Source organism: Hippopotamus amphibius, chromosome 6, assembly GCF_030028045.1.
Source record: "Hippopotamus amphibius kiboko isolate mHipAmp2 chromosome 6, mHipAmp2.hap2, whole genome shotgun sequence".
Classification (NCBI taxonomy): Eukaryota; Metazoa; Chordata; class Mammalia; order Artiodactyla; family Hippopotamidae; genus Hippopotamus; species Hippopotamus amphibius.
The window spans coordinates 142,589,792-142,610,246 of NC_080191.1; the positions used below are offsets into that span (position 1 = coordinate 142,589,792).

General features: G+C 28.9%; 1 protein-coding gene across 1 annotated transcript in view; it reads right to left on the reverse strand.

Moving 5' to 3' along the window:
• SI (sucrase-isomaltase) overlaps positions 1-20,455 on the reverse strand; it is a 77,518-nt gene that overhangs the window by 52,841 nt on the left and 4,222 nt on the right. Inside the window, 11 exon segments of the mRNA XM_057738943.1 lie at positions 2,915-3,086; positions 4,518-4,635; positions 5,571-5,655; positions 10,028-10,141; positions 11,857-11,976; positions 12,064-12,195; positions 12,829-12,954; positions 15,389-15,501; positions 16,426-16,525; positions 18,201-18,372; positions 19,672-19,823. Of these exon segments, the coding sequence (XP_057594926.1) occupies positions 2,915-3,086; positions 4,518-4,635; positions 5,571-5,655; positions 10,028-10,141; positions 11,857-11,976; positions 12,064-12,195; positions 12,829-12,954; positions 15,389-15,501; positions 16,426-16,525; positions 18,201-18,372; positions 19,672-19,823 (1,404 nt within the window).

The window sequence follows — 20,455 nt, forward strand, 5'->3', positions numbered from 1 at the left end:
TAATGTAAAGATTCTCAAATTTGCCCAGGGTATCACATTTTATGCCTCAACTGATTAATGTGCACTAACTTACAATCTTTTTGTTTTACTGTCTTCATATACTCTTCCTTAGCCTAGTTTATTTTCCATTTTTGCCACATACTTGCCTCTAATTCAATGCATAAAGCTAAAATTGCATTATTAAAATGTGTTGCTTCTTAATACAAAATTCACCACCTATGATTTGATTTTTCCTATTTATAATATATTACTGTAGGAGTAAAATAGTAAAAAAAATTGCCAGATGTATACTCATATATAATTGCATTCCTCGTCCTTCAAAGACCCTCCAGAAAAAAACTACTATCCTTAACTTACTATCAATATTTATTGTTCACAAGCATTTCTTTATTTTTCTAAATAGTATATATGTATCTATAAACAATATATAAGATTGTTTTGCATGTTTATTAACTTTATATAGATGGCATGTTGTGTGCATTACACTGCATTTCACTTTTTTCTCAAAACCTTATTTTTGTGAGATTCAATTCTGTTAATAAGCCTGCAGTTCTCTATTGTATGGGATCCCACTACTATAAAGTGTGCTTTTATGAAGTGTATATATAGGTTTCTTTGTGAATATGTAAAAAAACTAACTTTTATTCTGTAATATATGTATATAATATTATATTATTATTTTCTTGATTTATTGGAAATGTACCTTGTTCAATCAAAACTGGATGTAACCATTTATAAGGATAGTCACTGTACATAAAAGTTTCTATTGCTCTGTTTTCTTGCCAATTTCTGATATTTTCAGACTTTTAATTTCTATCATCTACATATATTAAATGTATCTCTCCAAAGTTTCTACTTGCATTTCTCTGATTACTAGGAAAGTTGAGAGTTTTTTTTCATATTTTATTGATTCCATTTGGATTTCTCTTTCTACAGAATTGCTTGTATTTATCCTTTGCTAAACTTTCTATTGTCTATTATAGTAGGTTCTTCAAATTAAATACTAATCATTTATTGATTATATGAATTGAAAATATAATTTTTCAGTAGTAGGAAATACCTTAACTTTTTAAAATAGACATTTGATGAACAGTTTTCATTTTGTTGTAGCCAAATTTATGTTTCTTTATTATCTATGCCTTCTGTGTTCTGTGTAAGAAATTCTTCTCTTAACCTAACATCATAAAGTTACCCACTTGTATTTTCTTCTAAGATGTTTAAAGTTTACTATTCACACATTGGTTGTGTATGATGTAAGACAAAGAGCCATTTTATTTTTTAAATGGATAATCAATTTTCCATATGAATGCATGATCTACAGTAATAGTGCTACCATTAAACAAATTTCCATTAATGTATGGGCCCATGTCTTATTTTGCAATATTAATCTATTTGAATATTCACAGTTAAGTATCATTGTGTTATATTACTATTTTATCTGGTAAATCCTTGTACTCTTTTCTGCTTCTTTAAAATTGTATCATCTTCCACATGAAGTTTAAAATAATATTTTATGTTCTTCAAGTTCCTTTTATAGTTTAAATTGGAATATCACTGAATTTGGATAATAGTTTGGGGAGAATGCATATTTCTAACATATTGAGACTTCTTATCCATGAACATGGTATACCTTTAATTTATTAAGTTATTAAAATTTCTCTCAAAAAGTTATACACTTAGTTTGAATATTTACTCCTGGTTATTATATATTAATTAGTTGCTATACTATATAACACCTTACCTTGAAATACATTGTAACTTTTCTCTTCTTTTTTTTCTTCTTTTTTTGCACAAAACTTGCCATGTATTGGTCTATTTTACTCAAACTTTCAGAGTCACCTTTGTACTTGGAATGTTAATTTTCCTCTAGAGACACTGCTTTCATCACATTCATTTCTTCTCTGAGTTTCATTATCTACATCTTTAGGTCTATTGTGTTTTTCTTGTTCCATTATCTTAATTTATGCACTTCATTATTTAATAATCAACCCTTCTTTGTTTATAATCTAAGCATTTAAGGCTAAAAATTTTCTTCTAAATACCAATTTAGCTGATATCCCACAGTTCTGATATGAAGTACAATTGTTAGCATTCAGTTCTAAGGTTTTCTTCCCTCATTTCCATTCCGTTTATTTTGGTGAATCACTTGGTAATGTGTTTTTTCACTTTCCAAATTCAAGATAGTGTGTGTGTGTGTGTGTGTGTGTGTGTGTGTGTGTGTGTGTGTGTGTTAGCTTCTTTTTGTTTGGTTTGTTTTCGGTTTTCATTATATTCAATACATATGAAAGAACAAATGAATTACTATAATTTTCTTAATATTTTACATTTATTTTGTTATGTAATGACACTCTTTAGTGCTGAATATCAACATCACATAGTTCTTTTTTTTTGCTTGATATAGAGACTTATCAGATTTCTTATGTTGAGAACTGCATATATACATTTTCTCTGCTTTAAAAATTTGAAAATTTTCTCTGTCATTATTTTATGTTTTAAATAGAGGAAACAGCTTTATTATTTTTTCACCTAAACTGACAGTCTAGTATTTTAAATATATCTAGACTTCTGATATTTACTTTTATTACAACCCCAAATTTGGATTTTTCCCTACCATTTTCTCTGGTGCTTTATATTTATTATATAAGCTTTTTCTATGCTTTGTTTATACTGAAATTTGTTTCATGAATTAGTTTGATTTGATTGAATTTTGTTCATTCCATTTTTCCACTCTAATGGCTTGAACATTATACTTATCATCCACAATCTTATTTTTCTCATAAATTCCCTAGCAATAAAGATTGAAATTTTCCATCACATACCTTTAATCATTTTACTGAAAATCATTAAGATGATAATATTACAAAATTAACTGTAATTACAGTGTTTATAAATAACATTGCATAAAACTGCTAACCAAAGGTATTCCAAACAAGCCAAACTCCAGCATTCCTGTAATAGACCATTCCATTTGTTCCCAAGAAGCAGTATTGTCTCCTAACCAATGTGCAGCATGGGTTCCAGATCCAGCAAAAGTTGACCGGGTGAGAATAAAGCTTCTTTTATTAGGAAAAACTTTTTCTAGAGCTCTAAAAACAAAATCAAACTAATAAATAACATTTAAAATAATACTGATTTTATAAAATCTAAAATCTTAATTTCAATGCATATTTTACAGTTCTGAGAGCCAAGTCATAATATGTGCAACTATTTTATCAATATTTGATATTAATTTTGCATTTAGCTATCAGTGTTTACTTAAAAACATTCTGATCAAGCACAGAGAATAGAAATCTTCTAGAAATGATTTATACTTTGAGTACTTTTCTTTACCAAATTAAACATGTGCTTTCTGTACCCACTCAATTTTGTTTTTGAAATATATGACTTAAACCCATTGAAATCTCTTTACAATATAAAATATAGTAATCTGAACTTGAACCCAATACACATTTTTTGTGGTTCAATGATGCTAATTAAATATCAATGTCTGCATTTTCAAATATTATCAAGCAATGTTGAAATAAAACATATATTTGGGAGGCATTTTATTGTGTCTTTAGGAGTTCATCATCCACAAATACTAGCATTATTCGTCTCACCTCTACTGGCACCTTAATAATGTTGACAAATTTCTTCCATAATTTGAAAATAATCAGGAAAAAGATACAACAGTTTAATTCCGTATATAAAGTTATCTAGACTACCTTAGTAAAAATACAATAGTATTCTCAGGTGCTTTTTCTATATTACATTTATATGAACTATAGTGTTGTTTTTTTCTTTCTAGAATTTATTTACTTATACTGTATGATATTTAATGCTCTCTTAAGTGAAGTAAACAAACACTATGAAAACAGTGTCTAAAATTTTTACATCATGGTATGATTTGGGACCAAAAATGGTTTTGAGTTAAAACTTTATCACATTTGTTTTAATTATGATAAAATTTAAAATTTATTGACCCAGAATCTGGTTTATATTAACTATCGCATTATAGGTCCTTATACAATGCTTGGGAAATAGTAGGCAATCAACTTATGATTGGCCCCTTCTTTTATTTTGTATCATACTCCTTTTTTATATACAAGCAACACATTCCATTAGAGAATTACTTTGTGAGATATTATATAGAAAACTGCATTTTAATTGAAACTCTTGTTTTTAAAAAATTAAGACTTGTTCTAGAAGCACCATTCTCTCAGGCCAATTGTGAGGTTCATACTTAGAACACATATTCAGAGATACCAAACTGAATCAAAATTTGAAAGGATAATTTCAATCTATGATTTAAAAAAGAATCACAGTTAAATACATGCATCATGTAGTTCTTGATAACAAAGTTTAAAATTTGTGAAAATTAGTAAAACAGGTGATGCTTTTAATGCCCTAATTTTTCACCATGAAAATATTATTTTTCTTTGCTTTCCTACTCTTGTTATTATTCACTATATGTAAATTATCAACTATGCTTCTAGACAATAAATATCAAAGGGCTTTCTGGGTGAAACTGCACTTACCTCTCTGTGGCTATAGCCATACTGTATCCATAGAGGCTGTGAACATCATACTGTTTCCCCCAGTATTGTACAGCATCCATGCAAATTGTCTTGGAATACAGGAGTTTGTCAAGAATATCTTAGAAAAAAATATAAGAAATAATTTCTTAAGAAACATTTTGCCATTGTAAACTTTATAATCCTTAAGTGATATACTATGTAATACCATATTTAGTTAAAAAATAATGAAAACAACAATTTATGCTAAGTTTCAATTGGGTCTCCACCCTTTATTCTTATTGATTAACCATTAGATTTGCACTTACAATAATAAATACTCTGTTTCCTAACTTCAGTAATAAATAAATCCATGGAAAAAATAGACTAACATGTATACAGATATATACACATCTGTATTATAAGTCATATAGCTATAGATCCATTTGAAAGTTTTATAATTTATTTAAGTATAACATAATTCCACACATGTAGACTTGTTACACAATAACAAATCATTTAAATCTCTGCTTTTCAGTTTTTATTGTGCTTTAATTTGATTTAATTTGTTGTGTTGTAATAATCATTGTTATCTGTCTTCAGATGCCCTTATAACAAGCTATTCCCCTAAGACCACTTTTTCTTTGGTTAAATTTTATTTTTTACCAATTTTAATGGTGAAAATATGCTTTTTGGAATAAGTGAGATGTAACTATTCACATTAGGAACATCTAATAACTGCAAAGACTTACAATAAAGTGCTCAAGGAAAAAACCTGATCACTTAAATTATGATTTCAAACAAATTTTGTTTCTTTTCATTAATCATTTAATCATGGGCAATTCATCAGTGGTAAACACAAATCAATATTCTACATCAAAATTTAAAAAATGCTCTCCTTTTCTTAGGCATAAATATTTTGGCCAAAAATAAAACAAACAAATAAACAAAAAACCATAGTTTTTCCAGGGTCTCAAAATTATATCAAAGTTTGTGATTTAGAAATACATGCTAGAATTTACCAGTAAATAAAGATAATTATTCTCAATGTTAAGGAGATAGTTATATGAAATTTACCAGGAGTAAAAGGTGGATAATTCAGTTTGTTGTCATTGCATCCTTTCTTTGAACCTTGAACAAAGCTGGAAACTTCATTCATGTCCTGAATGGATATAAGATAAAGAAGAGCAGATTTTAAGTAATTATAAACTATATAAGCAGAAACTCTCTACTTGGTTGTAAATATATTATCTAGGGCAGCTATGATGGTCCTTTTCTCCTAGAAGACAAATATAAGCTACCAACCTATAAACAAACTTGCTTAACTATTCTCACTACTTGATTCTATTTCTGGTATGAACAAGTCATTATAGTGAGAAAGATAATATTTGTTTGTGCATAAGTGTATATACCAGATAACAGAGGTATCTTAAATGGGATTAAAGGATTGTTTGCAACCAAAATGTATTTGATGTACCTAGTTTTAATTATACATAAAAAGCATTAATTATATTACATTGCAAGTATTAAGCAACTGATTTTTTCTAAATAGTTGTATCAGTCTTCTCACTGTGAGCCTATCATTGTACATATTTCCAGCACATTCATTTATTCAACAGTTTATTAATTTCAGCTGGCATTTATCTAGCTTCTACGATGTGCCTTGCTAGTAGCTAGGCACAGCACTTTTTGCCTAGCCCACAACTCCTACACTTCCATGAGAGAATGAAAGTGAAAAAAGGCAAATAGCTTTTTAGTATTCCAGTGAAAGTGGTTATGAGCTTATTGAATCCTTGGAAGAGTCTCAAAGAACCCTAGGGCTCCTGGACCACATTATGAAACCAGTGACTTAAAAATCTCTTGGACTCAGAGTTGTGGGGTACTGTGTTTATGGATTTTCTTGCCTTGTAAACTGAGACCCCAGTATTGTCTTGCTACTTACTAGTTCTGTGTTCCTACCAGTTAAGTAAAATCTTTGAACTAAAAAAGATTATTCATATAAAATCATATGTCACACTACACATGCTCAAGAAATGTGTATGTCTTCCTCCGTCACTTCTAACTGCACCAAAGAACTTCGATACATTTTTGAATCATTTTTTCCCACATCTCTATAATATGTTCTGTCTGCTCTCACAAAGGCATCACACTCATTCAAGTCCCTCATTAATTTTGTTTTCTCAGAAGTATATTCTCTTTACCACTCTTCCCTTCTTTCATCCACATGATGCCTGATAGAATTAATATGAGAAATTAAGGCTGCTCAAGGGAGAAAATAATAAATTTCTCTTTTTGATACAGATTTTTTTTTCTTAATAGCCACAAAGAAGGACAACATTAGTTATTCTAAAGTACACATTCGGGTTATTTTACTGAAATTACCTAATATATTATATTCAATTTTGTTGTTCTATGTCCAGTAAAATTAATACAAAGAGATACTATAGTCACACAGCCAATAATTTTAGATGAACCTAAGTATTTTTTCTTCATGAATGCACCAATTGAATTAAATTCAAAAACAGCTTCAACTACTAAAATTCATAAATGGAACTGAGTGGCATTATTTTAAATTTTAAGAGTCTTTTTCCAAACCATTTTATTACCTCTTGTATATAATATTCACTGAAGAAATACAAAACATTTAACTCTGAAATTAATGTTATTTCATTTGAACTATGTATTTGCAAACTTGCAGTAAAATTCACAAGCTTTTCCAGCATTCACTTAAAATAGACTTTATTTTATATAATTTAAGAATAAATAAAATATATAAATAAAATAAAATAATTTAATAAATGTAATAATAAAATAATTTAAAATATAATGTAATCACTTTTACACAATTTTAAGCATATTTTACAACAAAATAGCATTTGCTATTTGATTATTCTCTATTAAAACATCTTGTCTATTTGGCAAGACATTTTATGTTAAATATGTTAAACATTACTCATAATTTATGCTATTATGAGTAATACATTATGTTAAACGTATTACTCATAATTTAATATAATTTATTTGTATCTCTTTTAATGTATTTTGTATTTTTGCTTCTTTCAAAATTCTAAAAATATTTTTCTCTAACTTATTCAAATAATTTAAGTGATGTTACATTTATTTAATGTCATGTAAAAATGAATTTGATTAGTATTTTCAATATTACAGCCAGTAGATTCAAGCATTGTAAGTCGTGAAACAAAGGAATTTGAATTGATAGTAATAAGTACTCCTTCAGGTACTCAAGTGTCATTAAAATCATTTCAAGTCTAGTAATAACCATTTCTAGGAATTGTCAATACCATTTTGGGGGGGCTTTCTTTACAATCCATTGAAAACTGTATAAAAATCTGGTGGCATTTCATAACCTCACATTTAAACTAAATCTAAATAAAAGTAACTATATTTTTAAAGAAATTTTTAAATAATTGAATTTTTCTAAAAATCCTATAAAATGTAGAGAGAATATATACACTTCAGCTCTGTTATTCAGATATATGAATGTGTTTGGATATATCTTCTCAATGAATTTTAAGTTTCCTAATACTATATATTAAATTACCAGACTTCTCTATGGAAGAATTCTGCTTGTTAGATTTTAAAGAACAGAATCATAGTAACAACATGATCACAAAAATATGGTTATTTTTTCAGAAAAATGGAAATGTTCTTTTTAAACATTAAATCATTAAGTCAAATGTTCTTTTTAAATATTAAATCAAAGTGATTTTAATATTTACACTAAAAATTTTAAAGCATTAGCATTGAATCTAAATTAAAAATCTAAAAAATTATAAAACTTTTAAAATTTGACATGGAAATAAAATTTCATCAGTTAAATAACACTGCTTTACTATATATTCATTCTGTCAGAAAAAAAATAATCTGAAGAAAGTAAAATAATCAGAGAAACAACGTGGCAGTAGGATATGGCAATTATTCAGGTAAGAGCTGGAAGCAGGATATCCACTGCTTATACCCAGCATATATTAATTCAGTGATATTTAGTGAGCTTTGAAATCATACTGACTATCATGTTGTGTTCTGGTGGTTTTTTTAAAGCATTAGTCAAAATGCTTCTGTATTAGTGTCATAACTACTCTGCCTTTCTCAGATGCTCCTCTTCCTCCCATCCCTCCCTCTCTTTGGAGATGAATCACGTATTTCATTCTTCAATGGATGTAGAAAATGGAGTATTCTCTCTATATATAGCAGTCAGATTCTCTTTCACTATCCTAAATGTCATTTATACTTGTTACTCTGTTGCAATGGATTCAAATTGTTCCTATGCAAGTAAAAGAAAGAAAGAAAAGAAAGAAAAATAAAGAAGGAAAGAAGGTACTTTTAATTTAAATTAAATAATAAATGGAAATTGGAGCTAGAATTAAAAACAAAACAATTTTTGTTTGATTGCAATTTTTTTTGTTAGTTCTACCAGCAGCTAGGTAGAACTGCAATTTCACTGATTTTGTGTCAAATAATTAAAGCCTCTCCATCTTCATTCTGTTACCATCATAAGAATTCTGGAGGTTATGCTAACCTTTCACTCCACTCTATGTTGTCATGATGGTGCAAAATAAACACTTGTAATTGACTGAATAAATTAAATAAATACATAATTTAAATAATGACAATTAATAATGAGAAAGTAGAGATATTGCAACCTAAATCGTCAAAAATTTAACTATTCCCAGATATCCATCATCTCCCCTTCTAAAATTCCGTACAGTACAGTTGTAATACCTTTGAAAAACAACCCTGATGTTCTCTCTGTGTTCAAGTTTATCAGATATTTTTTCTGAAATATAGAATTCTGGGATCACCAAGTAGTTTCATTCCTCAAATACTGTTATCGTTTCCTTAACAAAAGACACTAAATCATTAACTACCATCAGTATTATTCTACATCATAAACCTACCAGCTGGCATCAATACATATAAAACTTCATCCAAAGAAACTTTCAAAAATTAGTGTTTTTCTTTAATAACTTTACCAGTAATCTAGGATGTTATTTGTTTGTTATTGTCATTATCTTGAGATAAAACACTTAACCTGTTGCCAATTTTGATTTATTCTACTTCATAACTTACTAAAAAGAAAGTTTCTAAAGGAAATTAAAGGAAACTAAAATTTCTAAAGGAAACAGGTCCATGTTGCTGCAATTGTTTGCTTACTGAAGACTTTAGAAAATGTTTCTAAAGTTGCACTACTATAGGCTAATCTCCAAATTTTAACTACTTGCAACATAAATTATTAGTCATAAAGATACAACACCTTAGTGACAGAAATGAACTTTATTCTATAAAGTATATTATTGGATAAGAAAAATCTCAATTTACAGTTTTTAGTTTGTATTCTTTTTCTGACCCATGAACATGACAGGTATGATATTTATACATTCTAGACAAATATAAGAACATTATTTTTATGTTCAATATGTTCTAAAGTGTTTCTTGTCAACTTAATAATTATTTTATGGAAAAATAATTCTCTGTTCATTGTCCAAAATCACAAGTCTAAAATAACCACTTACAATCCAAAGTCCATCATACTTCACTTCTTGATAGAAAATGTTGCATTCATCTGCCCACCATTCTATGCAGTTTGGATTAGTGAAATCAGGGTATACTGTTAATCCTGGCCATACCTGGAAAAATAGATCATTCACATATACACATAAATAAAAGGATACCTAAATAAATGAAAACTCACAAATAAATGAAAATTCTGAGTGCAGAGTAAAAAATTATTGAAGTTATGACATTGTACTTATTTAAGTATATGTGATCCATGCACCATTTACATTTACAACAATCTCAGGTCTACTTTAAAATGCATTTAAGGGAAAGTATTGATAGTTAAAGAAAGAGTGAGAACGTGAAGCATTTAAAAAGGGAATAATATAAGACTATGAGATGCAGCTGCTACTTTGACTTCAACTAAATTTATTTTTTAGCATCTAATAGGTTAAGTTAAAAAGCAAAGAAACAAAAACTATATAATATATTCCTTGTCTGATAAAAGAAATTGCATTATTTCATTTCCAAAAGCATTTGTTTCCAAGAAATTCAAGCAAAAGGATTACTTGTGTATTTATTTTTATTTAACAAATTTGAAGATAACACTTATTATGTGGTGGGGCTTGTTCCAAGTGTTTTTAGTTATTAATTCATTAAATCTTCACTAGAACTTTAGGAGATCGGTACTATTTTTATCATCACTTTACAGATGCGGCAAGTAGTGTAATTAAACCCATTTTACAGGTGAGATAAGTCATAAACAGAGAACTTCTTCAAGGTCACACTACTAATAAGTGCTACAGAAGGAATTCAAATCCAGGCAATCTCATATCTGATTGCATGCTATTAAACACTACATGTACTGTGCTACCTTTTTATGCTTTATGCTTCTTCAAATTATTTTACTCACTATTTAAAATAATGACATTTAGCAAGAGGAATTCAATTTCTGATGTACTGGGAAAAATAATATTGTTTTATATCCAAATTATGCATATTGGCTATCTGATTTGTCCATATTCAATAGAACAGGTTTTAAAAAATGTATTCTGTGAGATATTAATGGGCATTATGGGAAGGAATATTGAGTTTTGTTTCCTGATGGAGCTTGATAATTATTTGAAGAAAACTTTTAGCAGTAATTTTAACTTTGATGAATGTAATAGAAAAGTGATGGTTAGGATATTCTTTATTACTGTAAATAATGCTATAATAAACCTTTTTATAAATTGATATTTTCTCACTTTATTTCCTTTGACTAAATTACAGAAGTGGAATTATCAAGTCAATGTATCTAGACATTATGATTTTTGATATGTCTTGTAAAGATGTCTCCAAAAGAATATTTATGGGTTAAAAATTACGCCTTTGGGAGGTAGGCAGTTTCCTGACACTGCTCCTTATTAGTTTTGTGATATGACGAAAGTTACCTCACCTCTCTCAAATTCACTTTTTCCACATGTAAAGTAATAATTTTCATCATAGCTATCTCATGATTTTATTGTGAAAATGTACACTATAAATCTTATTACCCAGCATTTAAGTACTCAATTTATACATGCAATTATTTTACATCAAATTAGAATTTTGATAGTAATCCAAATTATTTACCATATTTATTACCATTAGTTTTGTTTATATTACTGGAAATTATCTGTCTTCTTACAAAAACTGTTTTAGAGATAATTGGAATATTTCCTCTAAAATTTCTCTATGCAATTAAAATATCATTCCAGATTTGAAAGCAAATAAATTCACACACACACACACACATTCAGAAACACTTTGTTGTTGCACAACAGAAACTCTGAGCAACACAAATTTAATGAATATCATAATTTACCTCTCCAATAATTGCTGTAGTCCCATCTGACTCATTTACCCACACATTTTTTGCAGTTCCCCTCTCATAGGATCCATATGCTGCTCCATTGATACGTTTCTCTATGGAAACTGCAGGGTCCTAATAATAGAGAGAAGAAACTACAGAAAATCAATTACTTTACAAACACATAAATACTAAAAATTAATATATGTAATCAGTTATTACCAAGATGATGACATATTTCTGCCCATGGTCATGCAAATCTTGAACAAATCCAGGGAGGCCATTAAATGCAACTTGATCATAAGTAAAGGCTTTCTTGTTTTCCATATAGTCAATATCAGTGACCTGTGTATCCTGAAAATTAGCAGACTATATTTCAATAAATAGTACTGAAAGAACCCTCTAACCACTTCAACCTTCAAGTCCAAAGAATTTGTACTATAAATATAATGATTAAAAGGTAAATGAATTTATATCTTTTATCTCACTAAAGACACAATGATATTTCTTATAAAACTAGTTTTTCTAATTCTACAGTACAAAAGCATTAAATGATTACTCGTATTTGTTTGGGTGATGATTACTAGATATGTATTAGGTCATATATACATGTATATGTACAAATATGGGGTTCATTGTATAAAAAACAAAAACCTGCACATTACATAAAATACATTAAATTTTTATTACGTTAAAAAGTATATAAGCTCTAAACATAAAGTATATTTAAAAAACTGACCATAATTTTGTTCACACTTCAACATGTGTTCTATTCTAGTATAATTCATAATCAGTTCTCAAAATTCAGGTAGGCCTGGGCATTGCATATGGACATAAAGTGTACTTTATCATAAAGCAGCTTAATAATTTATATCTATATCTATATCACCTATATCTATATGGTAATCCTGACAATTTCCTACATTTATTATTACATGACAATATGTAACTTGAAATATATTCCTGCAAACCCTTCATCCTACTTACAAATGGTATGGCAGCTTCCCGATTTCTTCGTACCACTTCTTTCACTACATCAAGTGACTTATAATTCCAGCGACTCAGTTGGAATCCAAGATTCCAATATGCTGGCATTGCTGGTCGTCCAATGAGCTTGAAGTAAATGGATATTTAATTAGTTTCAGTAACGAACATTAGAAACTGATGTTAATATGCTTCTTATTGTTATATCTCTAGTATTGACTTGAGTTTAACTATGTATTTTAAAGAAAGATTTTGTATCTGTATTCTAAAATACAGACATATGGATATTCTTCTAGAATTTTGTTATGAATCACTTAGGAAGTTGATGTTCTTTCACTCATCTTTTGTTTACTTTGTGTTAAAAAATCAGAAAGATAGCACTTAAAAAAGTAGCACTTACAAAAGTAAAATTGGCTTCAAGTCAGTTATTTCACACGGTACTTATATTCACATGTAGGGCCTTGGTTTCTTCCTTCTCCCAAGGAAGGCCCCCAAATGGGCCCTTCTCCTCCCACTCGCTAGTAGCCCAAGTAGGCTCAATGCACACCTGCAGCACAGCACCAGTGTCTCATCACAACAGAGCACAGGGTTTTGCACATGGAAATATGAGTGCAACTGATACTAAATTTTTTCACTAAAAACTAAGTATTAGGTTACATTAAGACAAATAATCTTATTTGACATGATGGGTTTTCTTTGGTTTAGGTTTATATATATATATATATATATATATACACACACATACACACATGCTTATATATATGTATGCTTATACATATAAAAATATATATATACATTTTTGATTCATGATTTCTTCATCATGTATGTCTAAAGAGTACTATCTAAAAATTTTTAAAAATACTCATGTTGGGTTATTGTATTCTATTCAATTTAAGCAGTAAATTTATTTTTTAAAAATTTGGTATCAAATAAAACTCCCCCAAAACTCAGTATGTTTAAACTCTATTCAGAAACATCTTACGTTCCATTGAACTTCTTCAAAGATTTGGACATGTGATTGAAATTTATGTGTGTGTGTGTATTATATGTATCACAATTTATTTTCAGAAAAGTATATAAAATATGTATTATTACATATTATATTAATTTATGAACTATTCATCTTATACTTTATATGTATATATTGTCTTTAAAACTTATAAAACAATCTGGTCATTCAAATGCATTATGTTTTAAATTTTGACATATTGGGACCACTAATGTAGAGAGAGAATAATTTATTTTTCTTCAAACAAGAAATAGTTTCTTTTGCCTACTCTCTACATAATTTGAGCCCCACTAAAATGCAGCAGTGATTAATATGCTATATTCTACACAAGTTTTCTATCCTATTGTTTAAATTCAAGCTTCTGAAAGTCTACCCGTAAAATGATGTATGCAATTGGACTGCTATATTTCATGAATGCAGCATTCACATGTGAAACATGACTCAAACTCAACTACTGCTGACCACACATTTTACTCATTATGTAATGAACAACTATCCCAACTAATATTTCACAAATTCTTTCAAAAAATGTGTTGTCCCATTTTGATGGTGTGATAACTGTACACAATAACAATGATTTCATTTTATAGAGACTAAATTTTATGTACTTTTCTGAAATTCAGATTTATGGACAGCAATTTGGGAATTGCTAGACATTGTAAATTACTCAATTGTGTAAAACCCTAGCTACTTTTATTTCAGATTGTTAGATCCTAACCAACGTTTCTGATAGTAATTGTTCCTCTTTTGAGATCATTTTAGAAGTGGGAATTATATGTCGATTTATCAATAAACAATATTTTTAAAATAGGCATCTATAAAAATGATTTATTTTTCATGATAACACCAGAAATTATATATGCTAACAGTCACTGGAGAGCAATTTACATGGGAGAAACTTCTAGAATTAGGTTCAAAATAAGCCCTGGATTCCTCACCTCTCTAAGGTCCATCTTGGGCTCTGGTACACTAAGATGTTATTTAATAGGTAAATGAGAGTTGTTTAGACAGTAACCTTAAGACGTTAAGACTTCAAACTATGTTTCAAAATCTGTCCTTCTAAGTCTGAGTATTGGAGCCAATTTTTCTGGAGTTTATCTACTGTACATTAACAGCAAGTGTCACTAGCCTTTCTCATAACTCAGTTGCCTCTAAGATTTTTATCAAAAAGATGTATGACCTATATAGCCATTGCCTATCCTCAGTCTTGAAGATAAGATACTTCATTTTGTTTTATCCCACCAAATAAGGTCATAAATAAGTAAAGATTTAATATGCAACATCTCAAAGAAATCCAACTACTGAACTCAGCTGCCTAGAAGCAAGAAACAATTTGATATCAGAAATACAGATGTTTAAATATACCTAGGTGTCACTGTATAAGGAAAACAAAAATAAAAACCACTTTCTCATACCTGAAAAATGGTAAGGTTTAAAAATATATTTAGCTAAGAGACCTCATATATCTTAGCTAAAATCATTTCAATATGTGAACATGTTAGATGAAAGAAAATTATAGTAGAAAAAATTTTATAAAATAGACCTGAAACACACCTCTTGATACTGTTGAACTACTTGTTCTGGTGTATCTCCTAGAAAGATGTAAAAGTCCAGAATGCCACCTGTAACTCTGTAAGTTACTATTGGAGTAGGCTGGATGAAAATCTCTACAAAACAAAAATTGGAAAAGAAAATGTAAATAGTGAAAATGTAAATAGTGATAAAATAATTGCAATGTCTATTTAAAGTACTTCATATTAACCACATAATTTTATAGTTTTTTAAATAACTAAGATAAAATAAGATATTGAAGATAAGAACATAGGATAAAAGTGGAATGCCACCATATATGAGGTTTATGATAGAATATTCCAGATGTTTGCTCTTACAGATGTTGACAAATCTCCCCTAGAAAATGCTTAGCAGCCCGTCCTTTTAAAACAAAAAGATTTCTTTTTAAAATTGCATTTCAATTAGTTATTTTAATTGAATATTCTGTGAAAGATCATATTATCACATGTTGATTTCTAAGAAAAAAACTACAACGTTTTTAAATATTTCTATATGTAAGACATAGTAATTGGATAACCATATGGCATACTGCTTTTGCTGGAATATTATTATTCTCATAGTTTTTATTATCACTGAGTCACCTATCAAATATAGGTATTGCATTATTCACAACATTAAAAAACAAAAGGTGCTACATTACCTGAATTAAGATAAACTAAAAATGATTCTTCTTTCGTTTCATCCCCACATAGACCTTTCCCTTTTTTAAATGTAGTGGCATATTAACTTATCCTAACGAATGGGGTTATGGGAATGGGAATATTCATTTGCATGGATGTGTTCACTGTTGCTCTGGAGGGAGAAGGAAGTGCCTGAATATCATAACACAGCATACTTTCCCCAAAACAGAAGCACAGATAGGCAAAAATTTGTCTCAGTAACTACAAAAGCTGCTTATAATTTCACATTCATTAAGAACTAAGTTTACCCTGGTATACAATATCTATGATTGGAATAAATAAAGCAGTTAAAACATTTCAAGTCTCATTTAAACATATTATCAGATAAATTACTCTCACCCATTGCATTGCTGTTCATTAAGAAAACACCAAATGACTTTCCAGAAGTATCCTCAATGCACATGAAGAATGTTTGATGGCCATATAAGTTATTATTATTCTATAAGGCATAAATTGGAAAATTAAACAAAATATATTTAAAACAAAAAGATTATACAGTGAAAATGGCCTTTATGAATTCCAACATTTTTCTGTAATTTATTCCTCATATTTAACTTACTCCATACTCCTATAATAATTTTCTCTACTATATATACAATATGAAAGATTTTGGCACAAAAGACATTGAACTTAATTATTAATACATTAAGATATAAACATATAACTATATATTATACTATTAATAGATTATTTAACTTTCCTTCATGTTTTATTATGAGTAAATGAGTTTTAATAAGCTGTTCATCAACTATACTTCAATTTTTTAAAAAAGCTATTTGTGATAGGGTAATGGCATGTTTATCCATTACGTCTCATGTATGCCCAAGGTATTGCAGGGAATTCTAAGATAATGTCCACCCTCATAGAACCTCTGCAGTACAGTTGTTGAGAGCTGATGACTAGATGAAGTGGTGGAGGAAAATTGGAAATGCACTTAAAAAATAAAAGATAAAAAACTTCTTGGCCGATTGGGTATGGAAGTTCAAAGGAAAGAATGTAGGAAAATAGCTATGAGGTGTTTATTAGCCTGGTGTTTATTAGGTGTTTATTATAGACAGTGATGCTGTAAACAAAGACTGGCAAAATTTATTAATATTTTTATACCAAATATAGCGTTTTTAAAACAACTCACATTCATTTTGAGGAATGAAATAGCATTAGCATTTTAAAAATCTTTAACATTTGACTCAAAGCAATCATGAATCAATACAAAAAGTTTTTTTAATGGTATTGTCTTTGTCCTGAAGAATCACATATTCTAGAAGTACAGATAAATATATATACAAATAATACACTGTGTTGGTTGTCATACTAAAATATGAGTAAAGGGTTAGAAAGTAAAGATTAATTCTGCATGGGGGAGTGTGGGAAAAGTTCTTATGAGGTGAAACTAAATGAGCTATCAATGACTTGAATAAATAATAAAGAACTTCATGCTGCTGCATAACACAAGGAGATCAACTAGATGATTTGTGATGACTCAGAGGGGTGGGACAGGGAGTGTGGGAAGGAGTCACGGGAGAGAGGGGATATGAGGATATATGTATAAATACAGATGATTCATTTTGTTGTACAGCAGAAACTGGCACAACAGTGTAAAGCAATTATATTTCAATAACGAGCTTAAAAAAAAAAGAACTTCAAGGTTTAGTGCTTACAAAGAGGACTAACCTCTTGTGAAAATAAAAAAGATTATCATATGTTATGGAAGAGGAAAAAAAGTGGGTATAGATGCAGGACAGGATGTCCAATACACAGGCAGACACCATATCACACAAAGCCATGTAGAACATGGTTAAGTGTTTGGAATTATTCTTGTGCAATAACTAGCCCTGGGTAGGTTTAAATAAAAGAGTGACTGAAAAGAGAATGATAAAGTATAAAAGTGAAGACCAAAAGAAAACATTCATAAATTGGAGATATCTTTTTAAATATTCATAAAATCTGTCAGTCACTTATTTAGTTAATTTAGGACTTTGATATCAGTCCTCACCCCTAAAATAAACAAGCTTATGTATCACTGACATCAAATAAATGATGGTTTCAAATAGGCTAAAATTATCAGCTGCTCAAGTATAATTATTTTACTTATAACAAGAAAGATAGTTCCTCACATCACCAGGAAGCTGATCCCGAGTAAAAATTGGCCATGTTTTCCAATATAAATCATGACGAAATCTCTTGTGAATATGTTCCCCAATACCATAAATATATTGACTGGAAAGTCTTGCTGAGATCTGTAAATACTGGTCAGAGTATACCAGGGGACCAATGCTGGTGTCAAACCTGTAGCATGAAATAAATGAGTAAATGAACTAGAAACATATAAAATGTTCTCTAAATATGGGTCTATGTTTTCTTCCAGAATATTTCATTTTAGATATGTTAATCTTTAGCTGTGGTCACTTCTTAAAAACACATGAATTATACCATAACCAGAACTTGTTAATTCCATCAACACAATTAGCTTCATCATGGTTAATGTGATTCGTCACATGCAGTCTCTCCTTTTATCCTCACCACAATCCTAAAGCACAACTACATTATAGATCTCATTTCACAAATGGCACAAATTGGACAAATTTATTCATGTGACAGTAACTGATAAGAAGGTGAGTCAAAAATTATCCACACTCAGTTATATTAAAACATCTATAAAGTCTACAGCCAGAGTGTGGAAAATTCTTGACTCACCCTCATATTTATTCAGGGTGACAAGCTGGTAGGCAGCAAAGCCAAATCTCAAACCCAGATCTGCCTTGCTCCAGAGACAGGGTTTTAAAATATAGTACTATACTGGCTTCTGCACCTCTAATATATATATTAAAATTAACTTCAAAATTATTTTTCCAAAAGGAGAAAGGTTGCTTGTTTTATGCATATCAAATATATACTATGAGAAATGTTAAATAGCATTTCTTTTGTGATTTAACATAAAATCAATTGCAAGTTATTAAAATATATTTAAGAAAAGTAATTCCTGAGATTCAGTCGTGACAATTGTTTAATTACCTTTCTTGGAGATTCAAGAGTGGTGATCTTGAAAATTACTAAATTCTTTGCCACAAATATCCCTCAAAATACATTTGTAATGAAGGCTTCAGATAATATTTAAATTAATATATGTTTAGTAATTTAAATTTATTATGTGTAAATATATAATCAATTTAATTTCATACACATATATGAAAAAAATCCCCTAATCACACAATGGAAATTCGTCCCTCTCTGCATAGTAACTACGTGATCCTACAAATTGACAAAAGAATATGATAAATAATGGGGAAAAGACACAACAGGAGTTTTAGTTATGCAAAAATATAGGCAAGGCTAAAATTGTATCAGTGATGCTCTTCACTTTCAACTTTGGTTGGCCCTATTTCTATACTTTCATTCATGTTCCTGTACCTTTCATCCATGAGAAATTAAAATCCCTTTAACATTATCCTCTTTAAAAACATGTACATCCACCATCTTTTGGGAGGAAATTTATTCTTTCTGAAAAAGCCCTAAAATTAAGACTATGATAATATAATAAAATTGGCCAATTATTTAAGCTTATATAAATATAAAATAATTACTTATAAAATTTTATTATTGCTTTTTCTATAAACTTTAATGCTAAATGGATTTTCTATAACCTTCACATCATACAATGTATCAGATGCTGCAGTTCCACTAAATTCTTTTACAAATTGATGAGGAACTTCGTATCTTCTATTATTTGGATCAGTAATCTGCAAAGAGTTTTAAAAAAATAGCATTATTTCATTCTAAACTGTTAATTAATTTTTCAATTCTGAGTTAAGTAGTAAATGCAAGTTCCAAATACAAAAATCATAAATTTAAGAATTTTATAGATGAGTTATGAATCTAGTCATAAACTTAACTTTAACATTGTTGAATGGCACTGCACAGAATAAATTGTAAATATTGTTAAGGAATTAATAAAATTAGTTAGTTATAAAGGTATGATATCAAATAAAAATTTTTGACCAATATTAAAAAATAATATTATTAAATATTGATTCTTGAATACTAGGTTTTTGTGAATTTAATTATCCTTGTTGCATTTCAAAGTTCACCCACTTAAAAATCCTGCAGGAATTTTAAATTTTGTTTAAAAAAGATCTAATTTTTGTGAAATTGTGTTAAAAAGTAAAGTACGAAGAGTATAGTGTTTTAACTGCCAAATCCAAAAGACCATACTAGTAAACTACTTGGTAAAAAAACAGCACAAATTTCTTTAAGATCATGACTAGAATGATACCAGTAAAAAGAACTGGTGAGTGTGTCACATTTATATAGAACAATTAACAGCTTTCTCAAATTAAATTTTAAAGTACTCTTTTATCACAGTCTGTAGTTG